General features: G+C 43.0%; 1 protein-coding gene across 1 annotated transcript; it reads right to left on the bottom strand.

Moving 5' to 3' along the window:
* Window positions 1-839: 839 nt before the first annotated feature.
* Window positions 840-20,845, bottom strand: MATN3 (matrilin 3; the record flags this gene model as incomplete). Its single annotated transcript, XM_082851837.1, has 8 exons — window positions 840-899; window positions 2,549-2,655; window positions 7,483-7,608; window positions 10,369-10,494; window positions 12,111-12,236; window positions 13,047-13,172; window positions 15,887-16,453; window positions 20,635-20,845. 8 exons carry the CDS (start codon window positions 20,843-20,845, stop codon window positions 840-842), a joined length of 1,449 nt encoding a protein of 482 aa, XP_082707963.1.
* Window positions 20,846-21,494: the final 649 nt, after the last annotated feature.

The following is a 21,494-nucleotide window of genomic DNA, read 5'->3' on the forward strand; positions in this document are numbered from 1 at the left end:
TTCTAAGTTATAAGCATAAAAGCTGAAAAAAATTTATCAAATATGTAAGTGAAAAAAAAGAGTTAGTCTTATCATTAACATTTTAAAAGACATTAGGTTTTGTTACTTATTATACCAGTATTTATAAATATATAATTTTATTGACTGGATCCTAGAGTAAAACAGCAAAGTAAATTTAGGGTTTTTTGTCCTTGGTAAAAAGTTTAACACTTCATTCACAACTAGTTGTGTGTTTCTTTCTAACATCAGAATGAATTAAAAATGACATATAACAGTTCACTTAATCTGTATTAACTATATTTAGGTATGTGTATTACAATTTCCTGATCACAGCTTCAACAATACTCTGGCAAAAATGAGAAAAAAACAAAAAGTGATAAAGATATAGTTCTAAATTGTAGTCATCTCAATTTAATTATATGAACTTTTTATGTGTAAATACCCTGTACAATTTACACTCTAAAGTAACAGGACTGGTTTACACTATAAATACTATCAAGAAAACATCAAAAGTTCGCATTTTAAGCCTGGTTATCTTACTAATATAAACATTTAAAAATTAAATGGCTCAATTAGTAAAGAAAGAAAGAAATTATGAAACTTTTCACTCTGTTTCCTACCATTTCACAGTAATAGCTTAGAGACACTAAAATTTGCTCTTAACAAGGGACATTTATTTCCTTAGAAAAATGATACAGATTCTCCAGAAGATCCTCATACTACTTATCCAGTAACATTAAAGCATTGGTAATGGCAGATTACTAGCAGGAACACTGGAGTATGCCAAAGTATTAAATACACCAAATGCTTCATATTTCCAGGTAAAAAAATTGAGGAATTTAACGATGTATTTGTCCATATTCATTTGCTTGCAACTTCTCCAAAATGTCATCAAGTGGCTAAGTTGTTAAGGCTAACACCGTATATTTTTAGACATTAGAAAATGCAAACACACTTTCAAACACTTCAATACAAGATTATATATATATATATATATATTTAAGTTCTATTTTGAACAAAAAGAGTGAAATTGTTTTCTCACCAAAAATCTTATCTATCTAAAACTCAGATATTCTGTTCTTTAGCGAGCATGATATAAAGCAGTGGTCTTCAAACATTTTTCGTTCATATGTCCCCTAAAATAATTTTGACAAATAAGTGAATCTTGTGCATATTTAGATTACATGAAAATTTTCATTATAAGTTTTAGTTGCAAATATGCAATTTCTGCTATATTATAAATATTGATGCTTTAAAACAAAATTTAAATCAGTCTTTTAAATGTATCCCATGTAATATTAATACTGTACTGAATTGTTACTACTGTTGTTCTTCTAAAATAAAATATTTCCTTGAATTTGTATTTCCTTTCTACTTCCTCCACAATTTTATTCTATTTTGAATCTTGGAAATCTGTTCTTTATCACTCTATTATACTTCTCTGATGTAAACTTTATACAAACAACAAGCACATACACATTTATATTGAAATTACCTTTGAATTAATTTTCTTTGACCATAAGGTGCTAAATTTTTTTAATCGTCTCAGTTGAGCTACCATTACAACTATTATGGGGACACAATTGATCCAAACAACGAGTAAGTCACAATTTTGACATAAAATCATTAAAAATAAAAGGTGAATTGTAATTAGAAAGGTATCTCCTAATGGGATGAATTGGGGGAGATGTGTTTATGAAGCTTAATTTAAAAGCTCTCTGGAGAGTTTACCTTTCCAAGATACTCACCTTAGTAAAGTTCAGGGTAAGTAAGAGGTATGCCTTTCTTGTATAAATATAGGAGAATGGTGACACTGAAGTGAGAGATGGGAAAAAAGAATGCCAACTGACCCCAAGTTGTATTGTAGGCAGATCGATTTAAGGAAGTGAAGGATTTGGAAATTGATTCCTTTAAAATTTTCTGTGTCCCCACATACCCCTGGAAAGTCTCTGCATACCCCTAGGGTATCCCTATCACAGTCTGAATACCATGCCTCTAAGATCCCTAGGAAAGGTGTTGTTAACTTGAACTACGCTAAGAAAAAGTACTTTTCCTGAATTACTCCTTTGGCTAAAAAACTGATTTTGAAAGTTTCTGAGGTAGTACCGTGTTACATTTTGAAATCTGCTTTTTGACCACTTGGCTAGACAAAGCACACAGCTATGTGTCGTCTGAACTATCACACTCCATTAATCAGCTGACTTGTTTTGTACATGTGCAGATTCTGAATAAGAAAATCATATTAAGGAATCAGGATAATAGCACTGTCAAATAGAGCGCAATTAGGAGCTTATATTGCTATGGAAAAGCACTAGAAAAATAAATAGTTACACAGCTCTTACATGTAAATAAGAATGGGTGTAACGGTCTTAAAACATTTTAAAAGAACTCTAAAGTAAACAAATTAAAGCTGTGTATTACTGTGGCTCATCTTAAAACTTAATGAATAAGGCACTTATCCTGTGGAATGTCCTAAAATGTCAGCTCAATTGTAGTACCTAAGCTGGCTTCAAGCAGAAGCAGAAAACCTTCCAGAAAGGATATGCTTGGTGTTCAGTCTCTGCAGATATGAGCTGACCTTATCCTGGAATGCCAGTGTGGCTTCACATGCACAAGCATCTTCTGTGGAGATGAGTCTTCGTGCTTCTGCAATGGCTGAAGACAATGACAATACACAAAATGTTATAGCTAATTAGAAATCATAGCAAATCACGAAATCTGTGATTCAATACTTCCTTATATATATATATATATATATATTTTTTTTTTTTTTTTGCGGTATGCGGGCCTCTCACTGTTGTGGCCTCTCCGCTCCGGAGGCGCAGGCTCAGCGGCCATGTCTCACGGGCCCAGCCGCTCCGCGGCATGTGGGATCCTCCCAGACCGGGGCACGAACCCATGTCCCCTGCATCGGCAGGCGGACTCTCAACCACTGCGCCACCAGGGAAGCCCAATACTTCCATTTTTAATTCTTACCTAAATGCATTTTCTAGGAGATAAAAGAATATAAGAGCACATGGAAAGAGGAGAAAGTACTGTGGACTTTGTCACCAAAGAAACTGAGTTAGAGATGTTGAGGAAAAGTTTACAATTGTCAAAGCTGGGTGATGGTTATATGAGAGTTCATTCTATTGTTCTCTATACTTTTGTAATTGTCTGAAATTTTCCATGATATAAAGTAAATATTTAAGTTAATGCAGGGAGAAGCCAAGAATGCAGAGATAAGACAATCCTTTGTGATACTGTGTACTCATTACGAAATGAAAATGTTCACTATGGAGAACAGTGTGAGGTTCCTTTAAAAACCAAAAATAGACCTACCATATGATCCTGCAATCCCACTTCTGGGCAAATATCTGGAGAAAACCCTAATCTGAAAAGACACATGCACCCCAATGTTCATAGCAGCACTATTCACAATAGCCAAGACATAGAAACAACCTAAATTTCCATCAACAGATGAATGGATAAAGAAGATGTGGTACATATATACAATGGAATACTATTCAGCCATAAAAAGAATGAAATAATGCCATTTGCAGCAACATGGATGGACCTACAGATTGTCGTACTAAGTAAAGTAAGTCAGACAGAGAAAGACAAATATCATATATCACTTACATGTAGAATCTAAAAAAGTGATACAAATGAACTTATGTACAAAACAGAAATAGACTCACAGACATAGAAAACAGACTTATGGTTACCAAAGGGGATTGGGGGAAGGCGGAAGATAAATTAGGAGTTTGGGATTAAGATATATCCCTACTATATATAAAATAGTTAAACAACAAGGACCTACTGTATAGTACAGGGAACTATACTCAGTATCTTGTAATAACCTATAATGTAAGAGAATCTGAAAAGTTTTATATATATATATATATAATATATATGTATATATTACTGAATCACTTTGCTGTATACGTGACATTAACACAACATTGTAAATTAACTATACTTCAATTTTAAAAAATGAAAATGAGGAAAACAGTCCTCTATTTGTGTGGCCAAAACACTTCAAGGTTTAAAACTAGATAATTCCTGAATTCCTATACAGACTATTATTCTACTGAATGGTTTGAACTGAGAATTCTAGTTCTTACCCATAAATACTTTGGAACTAAAAATTCAGGTTTGTATTGACATTTAAGCAAAGAACGTGGGAGAATGATAATTCTAACTCCAATTGCTTCTGTAATTCAGTGAGGCGGCTATTCCTACTCAATATCATAGCCCCTAAAGTTGCCTAACAGAAATAAGAGTAACTTCCAGATCTGAAGACTGATGAATAATCTTCCAACTGAGTAGTAGTACTGCTTGGGGAAAAGAGTAGTCCTTTGCTCTTGCATTTTCTCCCACATTCTATCCGTAAAATGTTACACAAAAATCCGAACGAACTTTTTGGTCAACCCAATACAAAGATAAGATACAGGGCTGGAGGACCATAAATTCACTTGATTAATCTATCTAGCTGTCTAAATCCTATTGAAACTTTTAGGGACAGCCAGCTCAAATCCCCATCTCCATCAGTAAATTAATAGTAAGCCAAAAAGTACCTACTGAATATCAAGTACATGCCCATCATCCCTGTACAGAGTATAAAATTGGTACCTATGATACGTTTCCAGTATATCTTGCCTGATAGCCTATAAGCTCTGTGAGGGTAGGGGCTCAGTGTAATATTCTCATTAAAACACCCCATAGAAAACTGGAAAACTGCGATGTTGCACAATTGAAAGTTGAGAGATGGATCCATTCACACTAGCAGCAAAAAGAATAAAATATTTAGGAATAAATTTAACAAAAGTAGTGCAAGACTTGTACAGTGCAAACCACAAAACATTAATCTGTCTCCAGTTCCTTCCTCGGGACCTAACAGAGTACTAGATATAGAACAGAAGTTCCATGAATGCTTGCTGAACAAATAAGTGAATGGCTAAAGAAATGAGGTCAGAGCCTAAGCCATTATAAACCATTCTGGAATCCTCACCTTCCAGGAGAAGAAAAAATTCCCAAGACTGATTTTTCTGAAGATTAAACACTTAAGGTAGGAAGACAGCAGCCAGAAATACTCAAATGGTGAAAGCAAGCCGCTCCTTATTAACCCTCCCCCTCCCCAAGAAACTGAGCCACACTTTACTTCAAATGAAGAAGCATCTGCTGAGTGACTGTCACGTGTTACGGTAGATGCTAAGAGTACAGACAAAATCTACTACCCGTGGTGGTTGGGGTCTACAGGAGCGTAAAACCACAAGTCCAAAACTTGCATTTTCTTCCCCAAATCTGCTTCACTCTCAGTCCCCTTAGTAAAGATACCCCATCCTTCCAGCTGCTCAAGTGGAATAGGAAAGCCATCCTACTCCGCCCCCATCCTATCCCCACATCCAGTTTATCACCAAGCCCTGTTCATCCTACCTTCAAAACATGTCTGGAATCAGTCGACTTCTATCACCTTGTCACCATCCTAGCCCAACTGCAATAGCCCCCGAACTGGTCTTCTTCTGCTCTTCATCCTCTTCAATCCGCTGTTCACACGGCAGCTAGAGTGACTTTTTTTTTTTTTTTTTTTTTTGCGGTACGCGGGCCTCTCACTGTTGTGGCCTCTCCCGCTGCGGAGCACAGGCTCCGGACGCGCAGGCTCAGCGGCCATGGCTCACGGGCCCAGCCGCTCCGCGGCACGTGGGATCTTCCCGGACCGGGGTACGAACCCGTGTCCCCTGCATCGACAGGCGGACTCTCAACCACTGCGCCACCAGGGAAGCCCTAGAGTGACTTTTAAAAATATAAACAGCATGGTGCTGCTCCACTGCTAAAAACCCTCCATGACTTCCCATTTCTCATAGAATTTCCCATGCCCCAGAGCAGCAGCATGGTTTGACCCCGCCTAACTCTCCAAACTGCCTTACCCCACACTTATCCCTGGCTGGTCATGCTTCCGTCAGACGGGTGGCCTTTCACCTCCTCTCCCCACTAAAGCCACCACTCAGGACCTGGCGTTGCTCTCCCTCCTTCCGCCAGCACTCCAGTCTCAACCTACCTCAGAGAGACCCTCCCTACCTGAAATAGGGTCCCCAACCCCCATTCTGTTCTCTTCCATCACTGCTCTTAATTTATAAATGTGTTATGTACTCGTCTTTTCCCCCTAGACTGTTACCAAAGACCATACTTGTTTTGTTCGTGATTGTATACCTAGTGCCTAGAACATAGCAGATGCTATATTTATTGATTGGATGAAGGAATGACTGAAGGAACACACAAGTAACCACAACACAAGGCATCCAGTGCTGAAAAAGAGGACACAGTTCAATGGAAGAATAAGGGGAATTCTGGTAGAGGGGGTAAAAACTGAACTAGTCCTGGAAATTAAACAAACAGACATTATTTTGTAACATTTGATTCACAAAAAGTAATTTATCGGACACTGATGTAAGTTATGATGCATAATAAAGACAGATGCCTCATAATGCATAAAAACGAATGCACGATAAACCCACTGCACAACTTAAGAATTAAAACATAACGAATGCTGTTGCAGAGACGTCATTTAAGAAGTGGAAATATAAATACAATCTAGGAGAAGATATTTGCAACACATAAAAACAACAACGAATTTATATCCAGACATGTGAAGAGTTGTTATGATAAGTAAGAAAAATATAAATAACCCAATAGAAAAATAAAGGCATAAATAGATAAGATCTTATTTTCCAGATAAGAGATTGAAGTGACAAATAAATATAAGAAGAGAAGCTTAGCCTCTTTAGTAACCAGGAAGTGGGGAAAAGAAAGACTACAGGGAGATACTTCTTTACATCTACCAGACTGACAAAAGTTTAATCCAACAAAACCAAACGTTGGCAAGGATGTGGTTCTTGGATTTTGACAAGCAGAAGAGGCAAGGGAAGCAGATTACAGTAAAGGATGGAGATAGGTGAGTACAGGGCATGCTCCAGGAATATCAAAGAGTCCATGTGGCTGGATCACAGGTCTTGGAGAGAAGGAGTGAATCTGGGGCCAAATGTAGTGACAAGATGAAAAAGAGTGGTTACCAGGTGTAGGGAGAGTGGAATGGGGAGTTTTTGTTTAATGGGTACAGAGCTTTAGTTTGGGATGATAAAAAAAGTTCTGGAGATGGACAGTGGGATAGTTGCACAACAATGTGAATGTACTTAACACCACTGGACTACACTTAAAATGGTTAACATGCTAGATTTTATGTCATGTATATTTTACTGTAATTAAAGAAAAACCTGGACTTAGGGAGAGACTTTAATTAGGAAAAAAAAATGGAATCAGACCATGGAGGGAAGGATGCCTGGTGGAAAGGTAGAATTATTTCATTCTGAAGACATTTGGGAACCACTGGAGAATTCTGACCCAGGAGCAAGACTCAGAAGCGTGCTTCAGACTTGGAGACAGGAAAGCTCACTCCTAAGACTGTCCTAGCACATGAATTAGGCTTAAAGGGACAGTCTTTACCTGAACATGTCTTCTTGTCTTCATTCAAGGTGTAGCCAGTATAACAATCGCAGTGGTAAGACGCGGCCCCGTCATTCACACAGATGTGCTGGCACCCATGAGAGCCCAGTTCACACTGGTTACGAACTGACCAGGAATGGGTCAGGAAAGAGAATATTCACAAATTACAACTGGAAACTAAACACAGACTTCTGGGAGAAAGACGCTTTGGTTCGGTGCCAACAAGTGCAGCAAATGAATCCTACAGTCATCAGCAACGCGTCTCCCATGTTTCAGAAGGAGAGAGCCTCTTTTCCCGTTCCCTATCCCACACCCCTTTCCTTGTTATCTCTTGCAGCTATCTTGTTGCCTTCTCTTTTTTTGCTATCTGCAGTCCTGGGGCTACACTGAGTCTTGATTCTATCCCAGAACTTATCTCCAGCCTTTCCTGATGACCATGAATACCTCCAACCTCTCCAGCTATACACAGATCATCTTCACCATCACCAAAAATAAATTATTAGGGACCTACCTGCACATGGAGTTACATTTGATGCTGCACAAAAACTATGTTGACCAAGGGCCTGCCCTTGATGCTTAAAGTGGGACAGAAAACACTGGCCTGCACACACACACGCACACACACACACACACACACACACACACGCAGAGAAAAAATAATAACAATGATGATGATGATGATGGTGATGGTGTGTATGACTGGATAGGGAAGTATTTGTGTCTGTCACAAGTAAATACATTACAAGGAACAAGGGCTTCCTGGGATACATAGGTTCTTCCTCGGCCATTGCAGAAGCCAAACTACTTTATTTGTTCTCCTCTAACTCTCCTCTTAAGTGTCATTTTATGCTCACAAACCTTCCATGGCTCACTATTGCCTATAAAACAGCTGTTCATGAAGCGTAAGGCCCTCGGTAATCTATCCATAGTGTCTTTCCAACTTTCACACTGATATTCCCCTTCACTACTACAATTCAGATGTTTCCAGCAAAATGCCTACTAGCAGAACATTTTGTTTTCCCCTCAGCCCAGCTTAGCAGCGACTCTGGCGATAACAAGTGGATATGCCTGCAGCCCCTGGCCCGTGATCTGAGGCTCCACATTTAATTTACAGGCCTTGCCACTGCCCAGCAAGGGGAAGGCAGGCCATTAGAGGGGATCTGACCCAGTTTTAGAATGGCATCCATTATTGCTGTAAAATATATAAATACCAACTTCTCACCATCTCGTCTTTTTCTTCTATCTCCTTTTGCTGTCCTGTGCTTTGCACCATGAGACGTGTAGCTTAGTGTTTGAGAGCATATGTAACCACCAGAGCAAGTGCCTGGGTTCAGATCCTGGCTCTGCTACTCACTAGGCAAGTGACCATAGGCAAGTTACTTTGTCTGTGCCTCAGTTTCCTTGTAAAGTTGCTGTGAGTAAAGTTGCTGTGAGCAGTAAATGTGTGACTGTGCCTAAAATGCCTAGAACCGTGCATGGTACCCAGTAGGCACTGAAGAATGTTGGCAAACCGTTATCTGGAAGTGTTGCCTGGAGTAGTCTGCCTTAACTGAAAATCTCCTTTGATTTCTTTCTTTAATAAAATGGTCCATTTTATGCCATAATATCTGTTAGTTTACATGTAAATGTGTTTTTGTTTCCTTTTCCCAGGTCTTCAGATTAAAGGTCCTGCTTAAAGTACCAAGAGGGATACTTGTAACGGTTTGAGAAGTGCAGCCTTGAGTCCTTTCCATCCAACTGACTTAGTCCCACCCCCTGAACAAACCAGTGCAAGCCACTCGCCTTGCCCTTGCCCTCTCCACTCCTCCATCTAAGCCTTATCCGCCCTCCTGCCGAGGCCCACCTCCAGTCCCAGCCCTCTGTGTCCATCCCAGACCTCCTGCCTCCCAGCCCCTCCCGCCCTTAGTCACTGTCAGTCCCTCTCCCTGGCTAAGAGTCCCTGCTTTCTTAAGGTGCTGTTTCTCCTTGCACCCAGCCTGTATGTAGCTCAGAGGCAGAAGCTGACGCTTCCTTACATCCCCACAGTGCTTAGCAGAGTCCTGGGAACAAAATAGGTGCTCAGAACTCTTTTATTGATCTCATTTTTTTAAAAAAAAGGGGAATTAGTGATATGCCACTTCCTTTAATCTCTCTTGAAAAGGTCACACATTACATCTCAAGGTAGAGGAAAGCATACATAAAATCTAAAATAAATATTGAATATGCCAAAATTAAACACCACCCTGAGAGCTAGGAATTTCTCTTAGGAGTGGTTTTACATTACAAATGCCACTCTGTTCTGCCAGTGAGTTTAAATCAAATTAATGAGGATTAGCAGTTCTGGCACGGGCTTCCTCGCCAAGTTATAAGTCTCACATTCACCCAAGACTGATCATCTAGAAACTGGCAGGGAAGGACTTGCTTCAAACTTACTGGAAGATCTGTGTGGGTCTAATTCAGTCATTTACAAAGCCTCCTTTACTAAAACGATCTGGCTTTAAGATTAACGCTACAGAAAAGTTCCAGGCCAAGTTTTAACTGGAAAAAGATCAGTTCAGCCTATCACACCAAATACTTACTGTCCAGCTGACTTCCTCTAAAGTTTCCTATTTGCTTTACAGAGCTATAAAATTTTCCTGGATTAGGACCGTACATTCAATTAGCTTTTCTTATATCCCCCACTCCCTACCCATTACCCAGTAATTTTCTGAAGTGAGCTATGTTTGGAAAACCTAGTGAGCTCACTGCCTCCTGAGCAATGTTTACCTTGGTCTGAAAAGCATGGTAGAATGTCTGAAGCCCGATTCCTTACATTACCTTTAAGAATCTCTCTCTTGGTGAAATGCAAGTTAGTTTCACTGCAGTAGAAAGAGCCCCGGATGAAAGAATTTACTGAGTGGACCTTACCTGAACACGTTCTTTTATCTTCATTCAGAGTGTAGCCCTCGTAGCATTCACAGTGATAAGACCCAGCTGTGTCATTCACACAAATGTGCTGACAGTCGTGTGTGCCCAAAGCACACTGATCTTGAGCTGCCCAACAAAAGTCCAGAAGAAAAGATGTTAAACGTGGAAAAGTCTTTTATCAGCCATATATAGAAATCTTCTTATTTGCAGCTAGCGATGCAGAGAGGAAAACTTATTAGAAACCCCTCAAAGCCATCAGTAATATCTGTTCTCACTAGGAATTAGCTGAATAAAACAAACTCCTACACACACAATACTTATGCTTCTATTTTTCCCCACCCCTTTTCAGAATCATCTATACTGAGCATTTTTTTTTTTGCGGTACGCGGGCCTCTCACTGTTGTGGCCTCTCCCGTTGCGGAGCAGAGGCTCCGGACGCGCAGGCTCAGCGGCCATGGCTCACGGGCCCAGCCGCTCCGCGGCACGTGGGATCTTCCCGGACCGGGGCACGGACCCGTGTCCCCTGCATCGGCAGGCGGACTCTCAACCACTGCGCCACCAGGGAAGCCCTATACTGAGCTCTTATAATCGAAGTATCTCATGAATACTTTCTAAAGCGTTCCTTTTAGATTTGTTGTATTTATGCTGAATCAGAGGGATTCTAACAGCTGTGGGACGAATTATACTAGAATCAGAAAGACATAGAATTAGAGTTTGAAGAAACTGTGGCTCGACCCTCTCCTGTAATAAATGAGGAAACTGAGTCCAAAGGAGACCAAATGACTCAGAACAGCATCAGAACTCAAGACCCAAATTGCTACTCAATGTATTTTTCTCTGTACTGACATGATATTTTTAAACTTTTTTTTTTTTATCTTTGAGCTTTTTGTTTTGAAATCACTTCAGGCTTATGAAAAAGTTTCAAAAATAGTGAAAAAAATCCAGTACTTCACCCCGTTTCCCCAAATGTTAACATCCTATATAAGCACAGTGTAATTACCAAAACCAGGAAACTAATACTGATACAATGCCATTAACTAACCTACAGACCTTATTCAAATTTTGCCAATGGTTCCACCACTAATGTCCTTTTTCTGGTCCAGGATCCAATCCAGGACCACACATTGCATTAAGTTGTCACATCTCCTTAGTTTCCGCCAATCTGGGACATTTCTTTAGTCTGTCTTTGCCTTTCATGACTGTGACACTTTTGAAAATTACTGAAAAATTAGTTTGTAGAATGTCTCTCAATTTGGGTTTGTCTGAGGTTGCCTCATGATTCTGAATTTTTAGCAAGAATACCACAGAATTGCTATTGTGCCCTCAGAACATCATGTCAGGAGATGCATGACGTCACTGTGTGTTATTGCTGGTGATGTTAACTCTGATGTCTTGGTTGAAGTGGTGTCTGCCAGGTTTCTCCACTATGGAATGACTGCTTTTCTTTCTGTAAGCAGTAAGTTCCTTGTGGGCTGTTATTTGATTTTCACATACTAAATTGTCTTTAGATTCTGGAAAGGACTCTTAGGGCTGGGTACAGAGAAGGAAATAACACACTCACACATGTGGGTCACGAGACACACATGCTGCCATTTGTAACTTTTCTAATAAGAAAGGGGAAAAGCCCAAGATGGCAAGAGAGGAAAAGAGACCGAGCTCCCCGTCGATGTGACCCCCGCCAAACACTGACTAGGGAGATAGGTAAACAGGGAGGCAACAGTAAAGCCTCTGCCCCCACTTACCCGAACACGTTTTCCTGTCTTCATTTAAGGTATAACCTTCATAGCACTCACAATGATAAGAGCCATTTCTGTCGTTCACACAGATGTGTTCACAGCCGTGAGTGTTAAGAGCACACTTATTAATAACTATCAAAAGATGATCAGGACAAATGTCAACACATGGAAAACATGGCAAATAAATAACTACGGGCCACACCACACACACACACACACACACACACACACACACACACACACACACAGTGCTAATGAAATGGGACAGCTTGGCATGAGAGGAAGCCTGCTGGACTGGGTGGGAATCCACTTCGTCTTGACTCTTTCACTAACAGACCCCATGACATGGGTAGGTAAGTCTTCTCCCTTCTTGTGGAGGTCTCAATTTCATTTTCTATAAAATGAGCAGGTTGAATTAAATGATCTCTAAGTTTTCTTCCTCTCAAAAGCTTTTTTCCAGGATTTAACAAATTGGACCTAATTCCCACTCTTCATTGATTGTACATGAGTATTCATAGAGCAGATGAGTGAGAACCTCCCTAGATTTTCTTCCACTTCTAGATTCCATGAATCTTCTATGGTCACAGACAGGTAAGAGGAGCTTGTATTTAATGAAATAAAACCCAGGAAAAAGAAATCCAAAACCTCAAAAGGACGAAGAGTTTTGGCCCATTCCTCACTAGCCCTTTTCCCTACTAGCCCTTCTCTCTAAACCTAGTAATAAGTACTATAATAGGTACTTATACTATTACATTACTTATAGTATTACATACTGTTTTAGGTATTACCTCACTTTTCTCCTCATGTTCCTTTTCAAGAAAAGTCATTGATAACAGTAAATCCCCCACAGGGCAGTTAGGAGAAAAGCATAATGCCAGTCCAAAGCCTGGGGTGAGTCCCCAGATAAGTTTCCATCAGCCACCACCCCTTAAGCAGCCTCACCTGAACACGTCTTCTTATCGGCATTCAAGGAATATCCTTGGCTGCACTCACAGTGGTGCCTGCCTTCCCCGTCACTGACACACACATGCTGGCACTGGTGTGTGCCCAGCGCGCATGGGTCCAGAGCTGTGCAAAGGAAATTTACAACAGTCAGCGTCGACAGGTAAGAAGCATTTCAGATATTTCCTCCTGTGTCAAAACAACATCACTCTCCAGGTTCCTCTCTGATTCTATCTTTAGTTCACTCTAAAAATTGGCTACTTGTTTCCTGCCCCTGGTTTATTATAAATACCACTCTCAAAAAAGAAAGGGAATTTTGAATTTGGAGCTGAAGCCAAACACTTTACATGAATCAGGCAATTCGATATTTTATTCAATGTATCCACCTAGCCAGAAAAAAAGACTTTTGCTTCCCAACAGAAAGAAGGGAACAGTAATGTACTTCCTGAAGTTCTATGAGCTAGTGGTCCCACTGCCACCAGAACCCAGTTTCCAACGGTTCTATAGTTTGTGTCTAAACAGAATTCACACCCAGGCTTTCCTCTAGGCCTGGAACCCACTCACTCTTGGGCAGCAATACATGTTTGAAATTGCAAATGGTGGAGGGCAACGTAGGTAACTGCCTTCCGAATATACAGCATGGGTTCCTAAGCCCAAATGTATGCGCATGCGACTCTCATATCTGCCAGGAGAATAAACTTACATGCTATATACAAACCAGTAAAAAGAAAAGGAAGAAAACAACAAATTAGATTACATTAGCTAAACTGCATCCTCATCTTTTTGCTCCTGGAGCCATTTTTAACCTCAGATTTTTTTCCCCCAGTGACATGTTTTGATAAAAGAATCAATGAATTTAGTCATTTCTGAGAAACCAAGGAGGCCTGTTGCAGGAGGCTGGCACCCCTGTGGCAGGTCACCCAGCCTCCACTATTTTGGCAACAGGACAGGTTAATATTTTCCCAAGAAGGGCCTTCTCATGGAATAATCTTTCCAGCTCGTTGACTACAACAGCTACCTCTCAGTCTTTTTTCCATAGAGAGGATATTTTCCCCCCAGAACAAGCAGATCTTTCGTACCAGAATGAAAAGATGACCACTCACCACTTGTTACTTTATGTCCTTCAAGCCCAACCCCAGGTGCTATCTTTGAGACCCAGCCTTGCCATAGACCAGCATCTTTATGGAAAAGTTCTCACCCACAAACACAGGGGGGTTTTCTGGGAGAAAGAAAGCTATTTTCTTTTGGGAAACCAATGAATGCTGAGTCAATGCCACCGAAGCCAAGGACAGCTTGTGAAGACCCAGTGTCCTAGGGCAGGAAAGATAAAGGGTCCCTGGCCAGGTCTGGTTGAGATGAGGCCAGACTTTGCTCCAGACCGAGACTTCGTCTCTCATTTCCTGACAAATTGTTGATTGCTGAGTTTCACATTCATTTATAAATAAAGTCTCCTTGAAATTTACAATTGTAATTATTGGTTCACTTGTTTGTCTCATCCCCAGCCGCAGACTGTTGCTTGATGGTAGGGAGCGACTACCCTATCTTTGTATCATCAGTGATCAATAAACACATGTTGAAAAAACAAATGTGACATAGATTATATAGCAAAAGGTATCTACATTTTAAAATTCACCTGAACTAGAAATTTGTCCACACCTGCTTAGGTAATTCCACAGAGGGCTTTGAAAGATTATCTCCAAATGATAAAAAATAAAGCATGACTATAGAAAGAAAGAAACAAAGGAAGACAGAAATTTTTAAAAGAAAAACAAAAATAAATTTAAAAGTAAAAATTAAAAAGTTTGAGTCCCACAGATTCATAATCCTGGTCAGTGACCACAGATAAACCCGAGCCTTGAATGGATTCATATTCATGGGTTTGGCGGATTCGTGCTAAAGATTCTAATTAACTCAGCATGTTTGGATTTAAGCTCCATCCTAAAGGAAGAAAGGAGAAGAACAGTAACAGAATAATTAAAAAATTAAAATAAGAAATACCCTGCTTCTTGCTATCTCACAAGTGAGCTGAAATCCTAACCTTCCTGGTCCCTAAGCCTCTCCCTCCACAGGGAATCATCAGACACCGAGCTGAATCTGAAAACTGGAGGATTCACCAAGTGTACACACTGACTGACAGTTACACTGGAATATAAGCCGTCTGATCTTTCCAGAGACAGACACAGTCCCCGTCTTCTGCCCCAAAACAAGCAGAGTTCTGTTAAATCTAGAGATGGAAAAACTAAAGAAAATATCTGGAAAAAATGTGGTGGGCAGAGGGGAGAAGAGAGGTGTCTGGAGATTTTTTTATTTGTATTTTTTTCTGACCCCATCAGGGAATAGCAGGATCATGTACCCTGGATATTTCCAGAATTTCACATTTCTAATGCAAACACGAAGATTTTTATGAGCAAACCAAGTTATATATAAGGCAGCTCTATATTCCTACACCAACAAAGTATGTTTAAGTTGCTAAAAAAAAAAAAAAAAAAGAGGGCTTCCCTGGTGGCGCAGTGGTTGGGAGTCCACCTGCCGATGCAGGGGACGTGGGTTCGTGCCCCTGTCCGAGAGGATCCCTTATGCCGTGGAGCAGCTGGGCCCATGGGCCATGGCCGCTGGACCTGCGCGTCCAAGGCCTGTGCTCCGCGACGGGAGAGGCCGCAGCAGTGAGAGGCCCGCATACCGCAAAAAAAAAAAAAAAAAAGAAATACACACATATGAAAAAGTATTGCTTATATTTAAGTTTTCCATAAATTTCCACCATAAAAGAATAAATCTCTTTTTTTTTGGATACACAATGTCTGACTATATAACATCTTTTCTAGTTGGAAGCAAAGACTTACCACAAAAGGTTTCCTGGAATCTAGAGGAAAGTTTCTCAATGACCCCATAGGTCTCCACATAGAAAACGTGCTCGTCCAGGGGCTCACTGGCCATCATCCTGAGGGACTCCATGTCTGCCCGGTCCACGCCCACGGCGTACAGCTCAATACCGGATGCCTGGGCCCGAGCCGCCACTTCATTCACCTGATCCTGGGGCCGCCCATCTGTCACAATGATGGCCACCTTAGGGATGTTGGAAGCGGGTCCCCGAGCTCCTGCCTCCACTGTGAAAGCTTCGTCCATCGCTGTCTGGATGGCCAGGCCCGACATGGTCCCTGTGGACAAGGGTGTGATTCGCGCCACGGCCTGTTTCAGGGACTGCTTATCCGAGTGGGTCTGGAGATGGAACTCGATCTTCACGGTGCTGGCGTAGTTCACCACTGCCACCCGCGTGTCTGCCGGCCCGATGTCCAGAGTGTCAATTACCCGTGAGACAAAGGTTTTTACTTTGGTGAACTCCAGAGGCCGTACACTACGAGAACTATCAATGATAAACACCAAGTCCAAGGGCATGCTCTTGCAAACACCTGCAAAGAAGGGTGTGAGAAACAGACAAGACTAAGCGATGGGCAGACCTAACAGTCAAAAATGGGGCAGTTCTGGGACTTCCTTGACAGTCCAGTGGTTAGGACTCCACGCTTCCACTGCACGGGGCGAGGGTTGATCCCTAGTCCGGGAACTAAGATCCCACATGCTCGTGCTGCCAAGCCAACACAAACAAACAAACAAAAAAAACGAGAAAGAAACGGGGTCAGTTCTCCCACCCAGAGAGCTCTGGCCAGCATCCCTTGATCCCAAATACCCCACTTTCTGCTGTCTTCCCCAAGACCACCCTCCCTTTGGATGTTGACAGCACTGAGGCCTTCAGGATTCCCTAGTGAGAATTCACATAGAGGTGTGACATTTCCCCAAATATCTCCCCTACAGGCTGGCTGAGTCTTGAAATTTCACTGGGAACCGTATCCTTCTGCTTAAAGTTTTGTTCAAAGGTTCCTCTAGACTCCCAGGAATGAATGGATTCCAGACCTCTCTTGGGCTTCTTGGCCATCAGAGGCAATGGGACAGTGACACTGAATCGTGTGAAAGGTGAACTCAGGGCACCCTCACTGCACCCTCCCCTGCCTGCCCAGGCCTCAGAGCCCCTCGGGCAATGGCAGAGTGTGAGGTAAGGCACACTGGTGCTCTCGTGCTGGCCTCCTTCTTTTACTCCACTTCCAAGGCGGTGAAAACTGCTCCAGAGTAGCCCTAAATTCTCCCTCCATCTGGTCATTCACTCACGTTTAGTGAACTTTGAGGTCCAACTAGCCCTGAGTTACAGTTTGAAAGTGGAAAGAAGGATAACAACTTAATCTGGTCCCTGTTGATTTCCATCTTTGTCAGCATGTCTTGTTTCAAGAAGCAGAGATTTTGACCTAGTATCTGTCCTACTGCCCCCACCAAAGTGTCTTAGTCACCTCTCTTTCATTTTTCATTCACCAAATATATATTTTTGAGAGCCTACCATGTATTAAGCCATGGGGCTACAAAAGCAAATAAGCCAGATTCCCTGCCCTCAAGAAACTTGCATCGTTCCCACACAAAAGTACCCGGCGCATTGCAGCAACACAATACATTTTTGTTTTCAGCACATCCTTCTTATCCTTTTTTCTTCTAATCTCGTTCTATACTCCTCCCTCTCCTAGCCACCCAAATCAAATCCAAAAGTCAGGACTAGCTAAGAAAGAAGCCATTCCTCTTCTTTCAACACACACACACACACACACACACACACACACACACACACACGCACGCACATGCACACACACACCAAGCCCTGAATGGAAATGAGATCCTTGGGCATGAAGTGTCATTCAGGGTTCTTTTCTTTCCTAATAGGGGGCTGGAAATTGATGCAACTCTAAGAAGGCAATTTACTCAGTGTGTAGGGGGAAAAGGTGTAGGTATTTATTCATTCAAAATAAATTCCTAGGCTAAGCAGTTGATGACAGAAAAAGCCCAGTCTGGAGCAGGAATTATGCCTCTGTATAGTTTTCTTTCAAAAACTGAAAAGTATCCTCTTGGTTTTAGCCTGATTCCTAGAGGTATTAACTAAAACAATAAATAATATCCTACTTTCAATAACACTGAGGGATCACAGGATTCCAACACAACAACCCTGTGAAGTTAGAGATGCAGAGGTTGTTTTTATACCCATTTTACAGGCGAGAAAACTGAGTCTCAGGAAGCTGTAAGACCTAGAAAGTGGTAGAAAATAGCGGTAGATTGCACTCCAGGTTTCCTGACTCCCACCCCAAAGGGACCTTTCATTTCATGGTTGCCTCTCTCTGAAGGAACATTTTCTACTACCAAAATTAACATTACCTCATGTACCTAGTAAACATCCTGCTTGGTGACTTTGAGCCACCAGCCTGAAATACGCTGTGCGTCATTATTTAGCTAGGTCAAAAGGAATTAATTCTTTAAAAAAAAAAAAAACCCTCCAGAATTTCATTTCGTCCCTAATTACCATGCATCGAAAGCAAAGAAGAAGAAAATCCTTCCAGGAGTTGGATCTGGATGTTTTTGCATAATTTGAGTAAAGGGAAAACTACATGTGATACAAACCCATATCTGACAATGCTGTCACTAACACCCAAGTGGTGTCCTTACTAATATCCAGGCTATGTTCTTGTAAGTAAACATGCAGGATTCCTTGCTTCTTCACTTGATTTTTCACATGGAATCATCTATGGGAGGTCACAGGGGTGTGGTGGGCAGGAATAATGCCCCCCAAAGATGTCCATGTCCTAATCCCCAGAACCTGTAATTATGTTAATTTACATGGTAAAGGAGACTTTGCATGTGTGATTAAGTTAAAGGCTTGAGATTGAGGATGTTGTCCTGGATTATTCTGGTGGGTCCAATGTAACTACAACAGCTCCCAGAGTGGAAGAGAGAGGCAGAAGAGGAGATCTGAGAGATGACATGTGAGGACTCATCCTGCCTTTGGCGGCTTTGAAAATGGAGGGGAAAGGCCACGAGCCAAGGAATGAGGGCGGCCTCTACAAGCTGAAAAAGGCAAAGAAACGGATTCTCCTCTAAGGTCTTTCCAAAAGGAACATGTCCCTGCTGACACCTTAATTTTAGCCCAGTGAGACTAGTGTCAGACTTCTGAGCCGCAGAACTCTTAGATAATAAATGTGTGTTGTTTTAAGCCACTAAGTTCATGGTAATTTATTACAGCAGGAATAGAAAATACAGGGGGCTTGACTCAGATGGCCGGACATTCTGTGAGCATCTGCTTACTTCCTGATTCAGACCCCCTCATCATTAATTGTTTTTGAATCTCACTCCCCTTTACTAGATAACAGCACTTTGATTCTCAGAAACCAAGAAAATGAGAATCTGAATTTCCTAAAATGTTTCCTTACTCACAATAACTGTCCATTTCTGATAGCTCTGCTAGAAATAAAAGCCCATAGCAAAGCTTAGCAGCTTCTGGGTGCAAAAAGAAGTGAATTTGAAAAAGGGTGGAACGTTGTGTTTATTAAAGAATTATCATTCAATATTGGTTTGGGTTTCAGGTAATAAAGGACCAGTACTGCATAGGAGGAACATTGACCACCCCACGCAGAATCCCTCCTCTCCCTCCCAGATGCTTCCCCAAGGGAGGTGGATCAGGACGAGAGGTAAAATTAACTTCTGGGAGAAAGGCTTCTCCCCTACCCCCATTCCTGGCCTGGAGCAACCAACTGATTACTAACTGAATTGAACGGTGGTGAACCCTGGCACTCCGTGTCTCAATGACAATGCTCTAGCCATATCAAATCCAGCCCACTGGAGCTGATGCAGGAAAGAATCCTTTGTGCTCTTCCTCAACATTATCCAGAAAGGTGCAGGAGGGGTAGACAACACAAATCAACCTGGGCCATGAAGCATCACTGGCCAGATGAGACTGGACATCCAGAAAATGGTTTGATGTAGCCTCTCTTTAAAGCAGGACTTTAACAAGTCTGATACTGGACTTTTTGGTAATGAAGATAAAATCTTATGTAAACCATATTGAGAGCTTGGTAGCTTGAAGCAGTGGAAAGTTCCATGCTTGGGTTATCTGAGCCCTGAGTTTTATTCTGGGCTCTGACACTGATTTGCTGGGTCCCCTCCCCTTGACGAGCCTCAGTTTCCCTATATGTGCTGTCAGGGGCTGTGTCAGATGATCTTCCCTCTCTGCTGCTCTAGGAGTTTTGCTCAACCAGAGAACTAAAAGCAGAATCTCAGGAAAGGTTTACTGAGCTGAACCAGAGGTGGGTCTAGGACAGAGAGCTGAGAGGCGCCTGGTGTTCCCACGGCTGCCCCATCCTCCCTGCCCAAATCTCAGGGGGCAGTTGCTGGAGTTTCACCTTCAGGAGACCCAAAGTCTAGCCCTGACTATGAGTGACCTTGGGCATCTCTCTCTTCCCTTCTCTGGACCTCAGTATCCCCACAAGATTCATTGGGGAGGGGATCTTTCTCCTGCACCACAGTCTGGCTCCGGCTGGGATGGAGGGAATACCTGGTGGATGACGGAGGCTCTTCCTCCTCATTCAACGCCTGATGCCCCTGCCCACCCAACATCCTGCCCGGCCCCGGCCGGGGATCTCCCTCCTTCCTGGAGGGTGTCCCTCCCTGAGGCCCTCTCAGGTCCCTCTCGGCCTGGGGTCCCTCTCCTGTCCCCGCCCAGGCCGTGTACCTGCGCCGCGGGCCCCGCCGTGCTGGCCGGCCCCAGAATAGGGCGTGCCGGTGGGGGCGGCCGGAGCGGGACGGCGTCCGGGGCTGCCCCCTGGTCCGCGGGTCCCCAACCTCAGGAAGCCGGGGCGGTCCAGGGGGCCGGGGACGGCAGTGGGTGGCAGCAGAAGCAGCTGCCAGAGCAGCAGGAGCAGTCCCGGCAGATGTCGCAGCATCGTGGGCTTGGCGCTGCTGCCCGTGTCCGTCGGGGGTCGTCGCTCCCTCGCTGGCTGGGTCAGTCGTGGGCCCGTGCGCCGCTCCCGGGCGGCCAATTTAAAGGTCCCGCGGCCGTGGGCCCCGCCCCGCAGCCTTCGGTCCCGCCCCTCGGCCGTAGGCCCCGCCCAGCGAACCCGTCCGGGGCCGCGCGCCGCCTGCTCAGTGCATTCCCGCGGCTGGCGTGGAATGTCTGGGGCCTCTCGGTCGGCGGCGCGGTGCCCGACTCCGGCCCGCCGCCGCCGCCCCTCCCGCCCCTGCCCTGCGCCGGCCCGGTCTCGTCTGGGTGGTCTCGGCCCGGTGCCTCCCGGCCGGGCTCTGCCTCCCTCCAAACTTCTGCCTCGCTGTACACCCGGGGCCTGGTCGACCCCACTCGTCTGGCCAGGGCCCCACGCTCCCGGTTCAGGAGGCCCGAGCTCTGCCGTCCAGCTCCGTTCAGGTTTGCCTGCCTCAAGGTTTCACCTCCATCCTCACACTACATTCCTTTCCCCTACCAAGTAACCCAGGTTTTTCTGTGGGCTCTCTGTAAAAAAAATTAAAACTAAAAAAGGCTCATAGATTCTACCAGCATGAATAGACATGCTTTCATCGCAGCTTCAAAAATCCATAAAC

The sequence above is a fragment of the Leucopleurus acutus genome (genome assembly GCF_964270905.1).
Source record: "Leucopleurus acutus genome assembly, chromosome: 12".
Classification (NCBI taxonomy): Eukaryota; Metazoa; Chordata; class Mammalia; order Artiodactyla; family Delphinidae; genus Leucopleurus; species Leucopleurus acutus.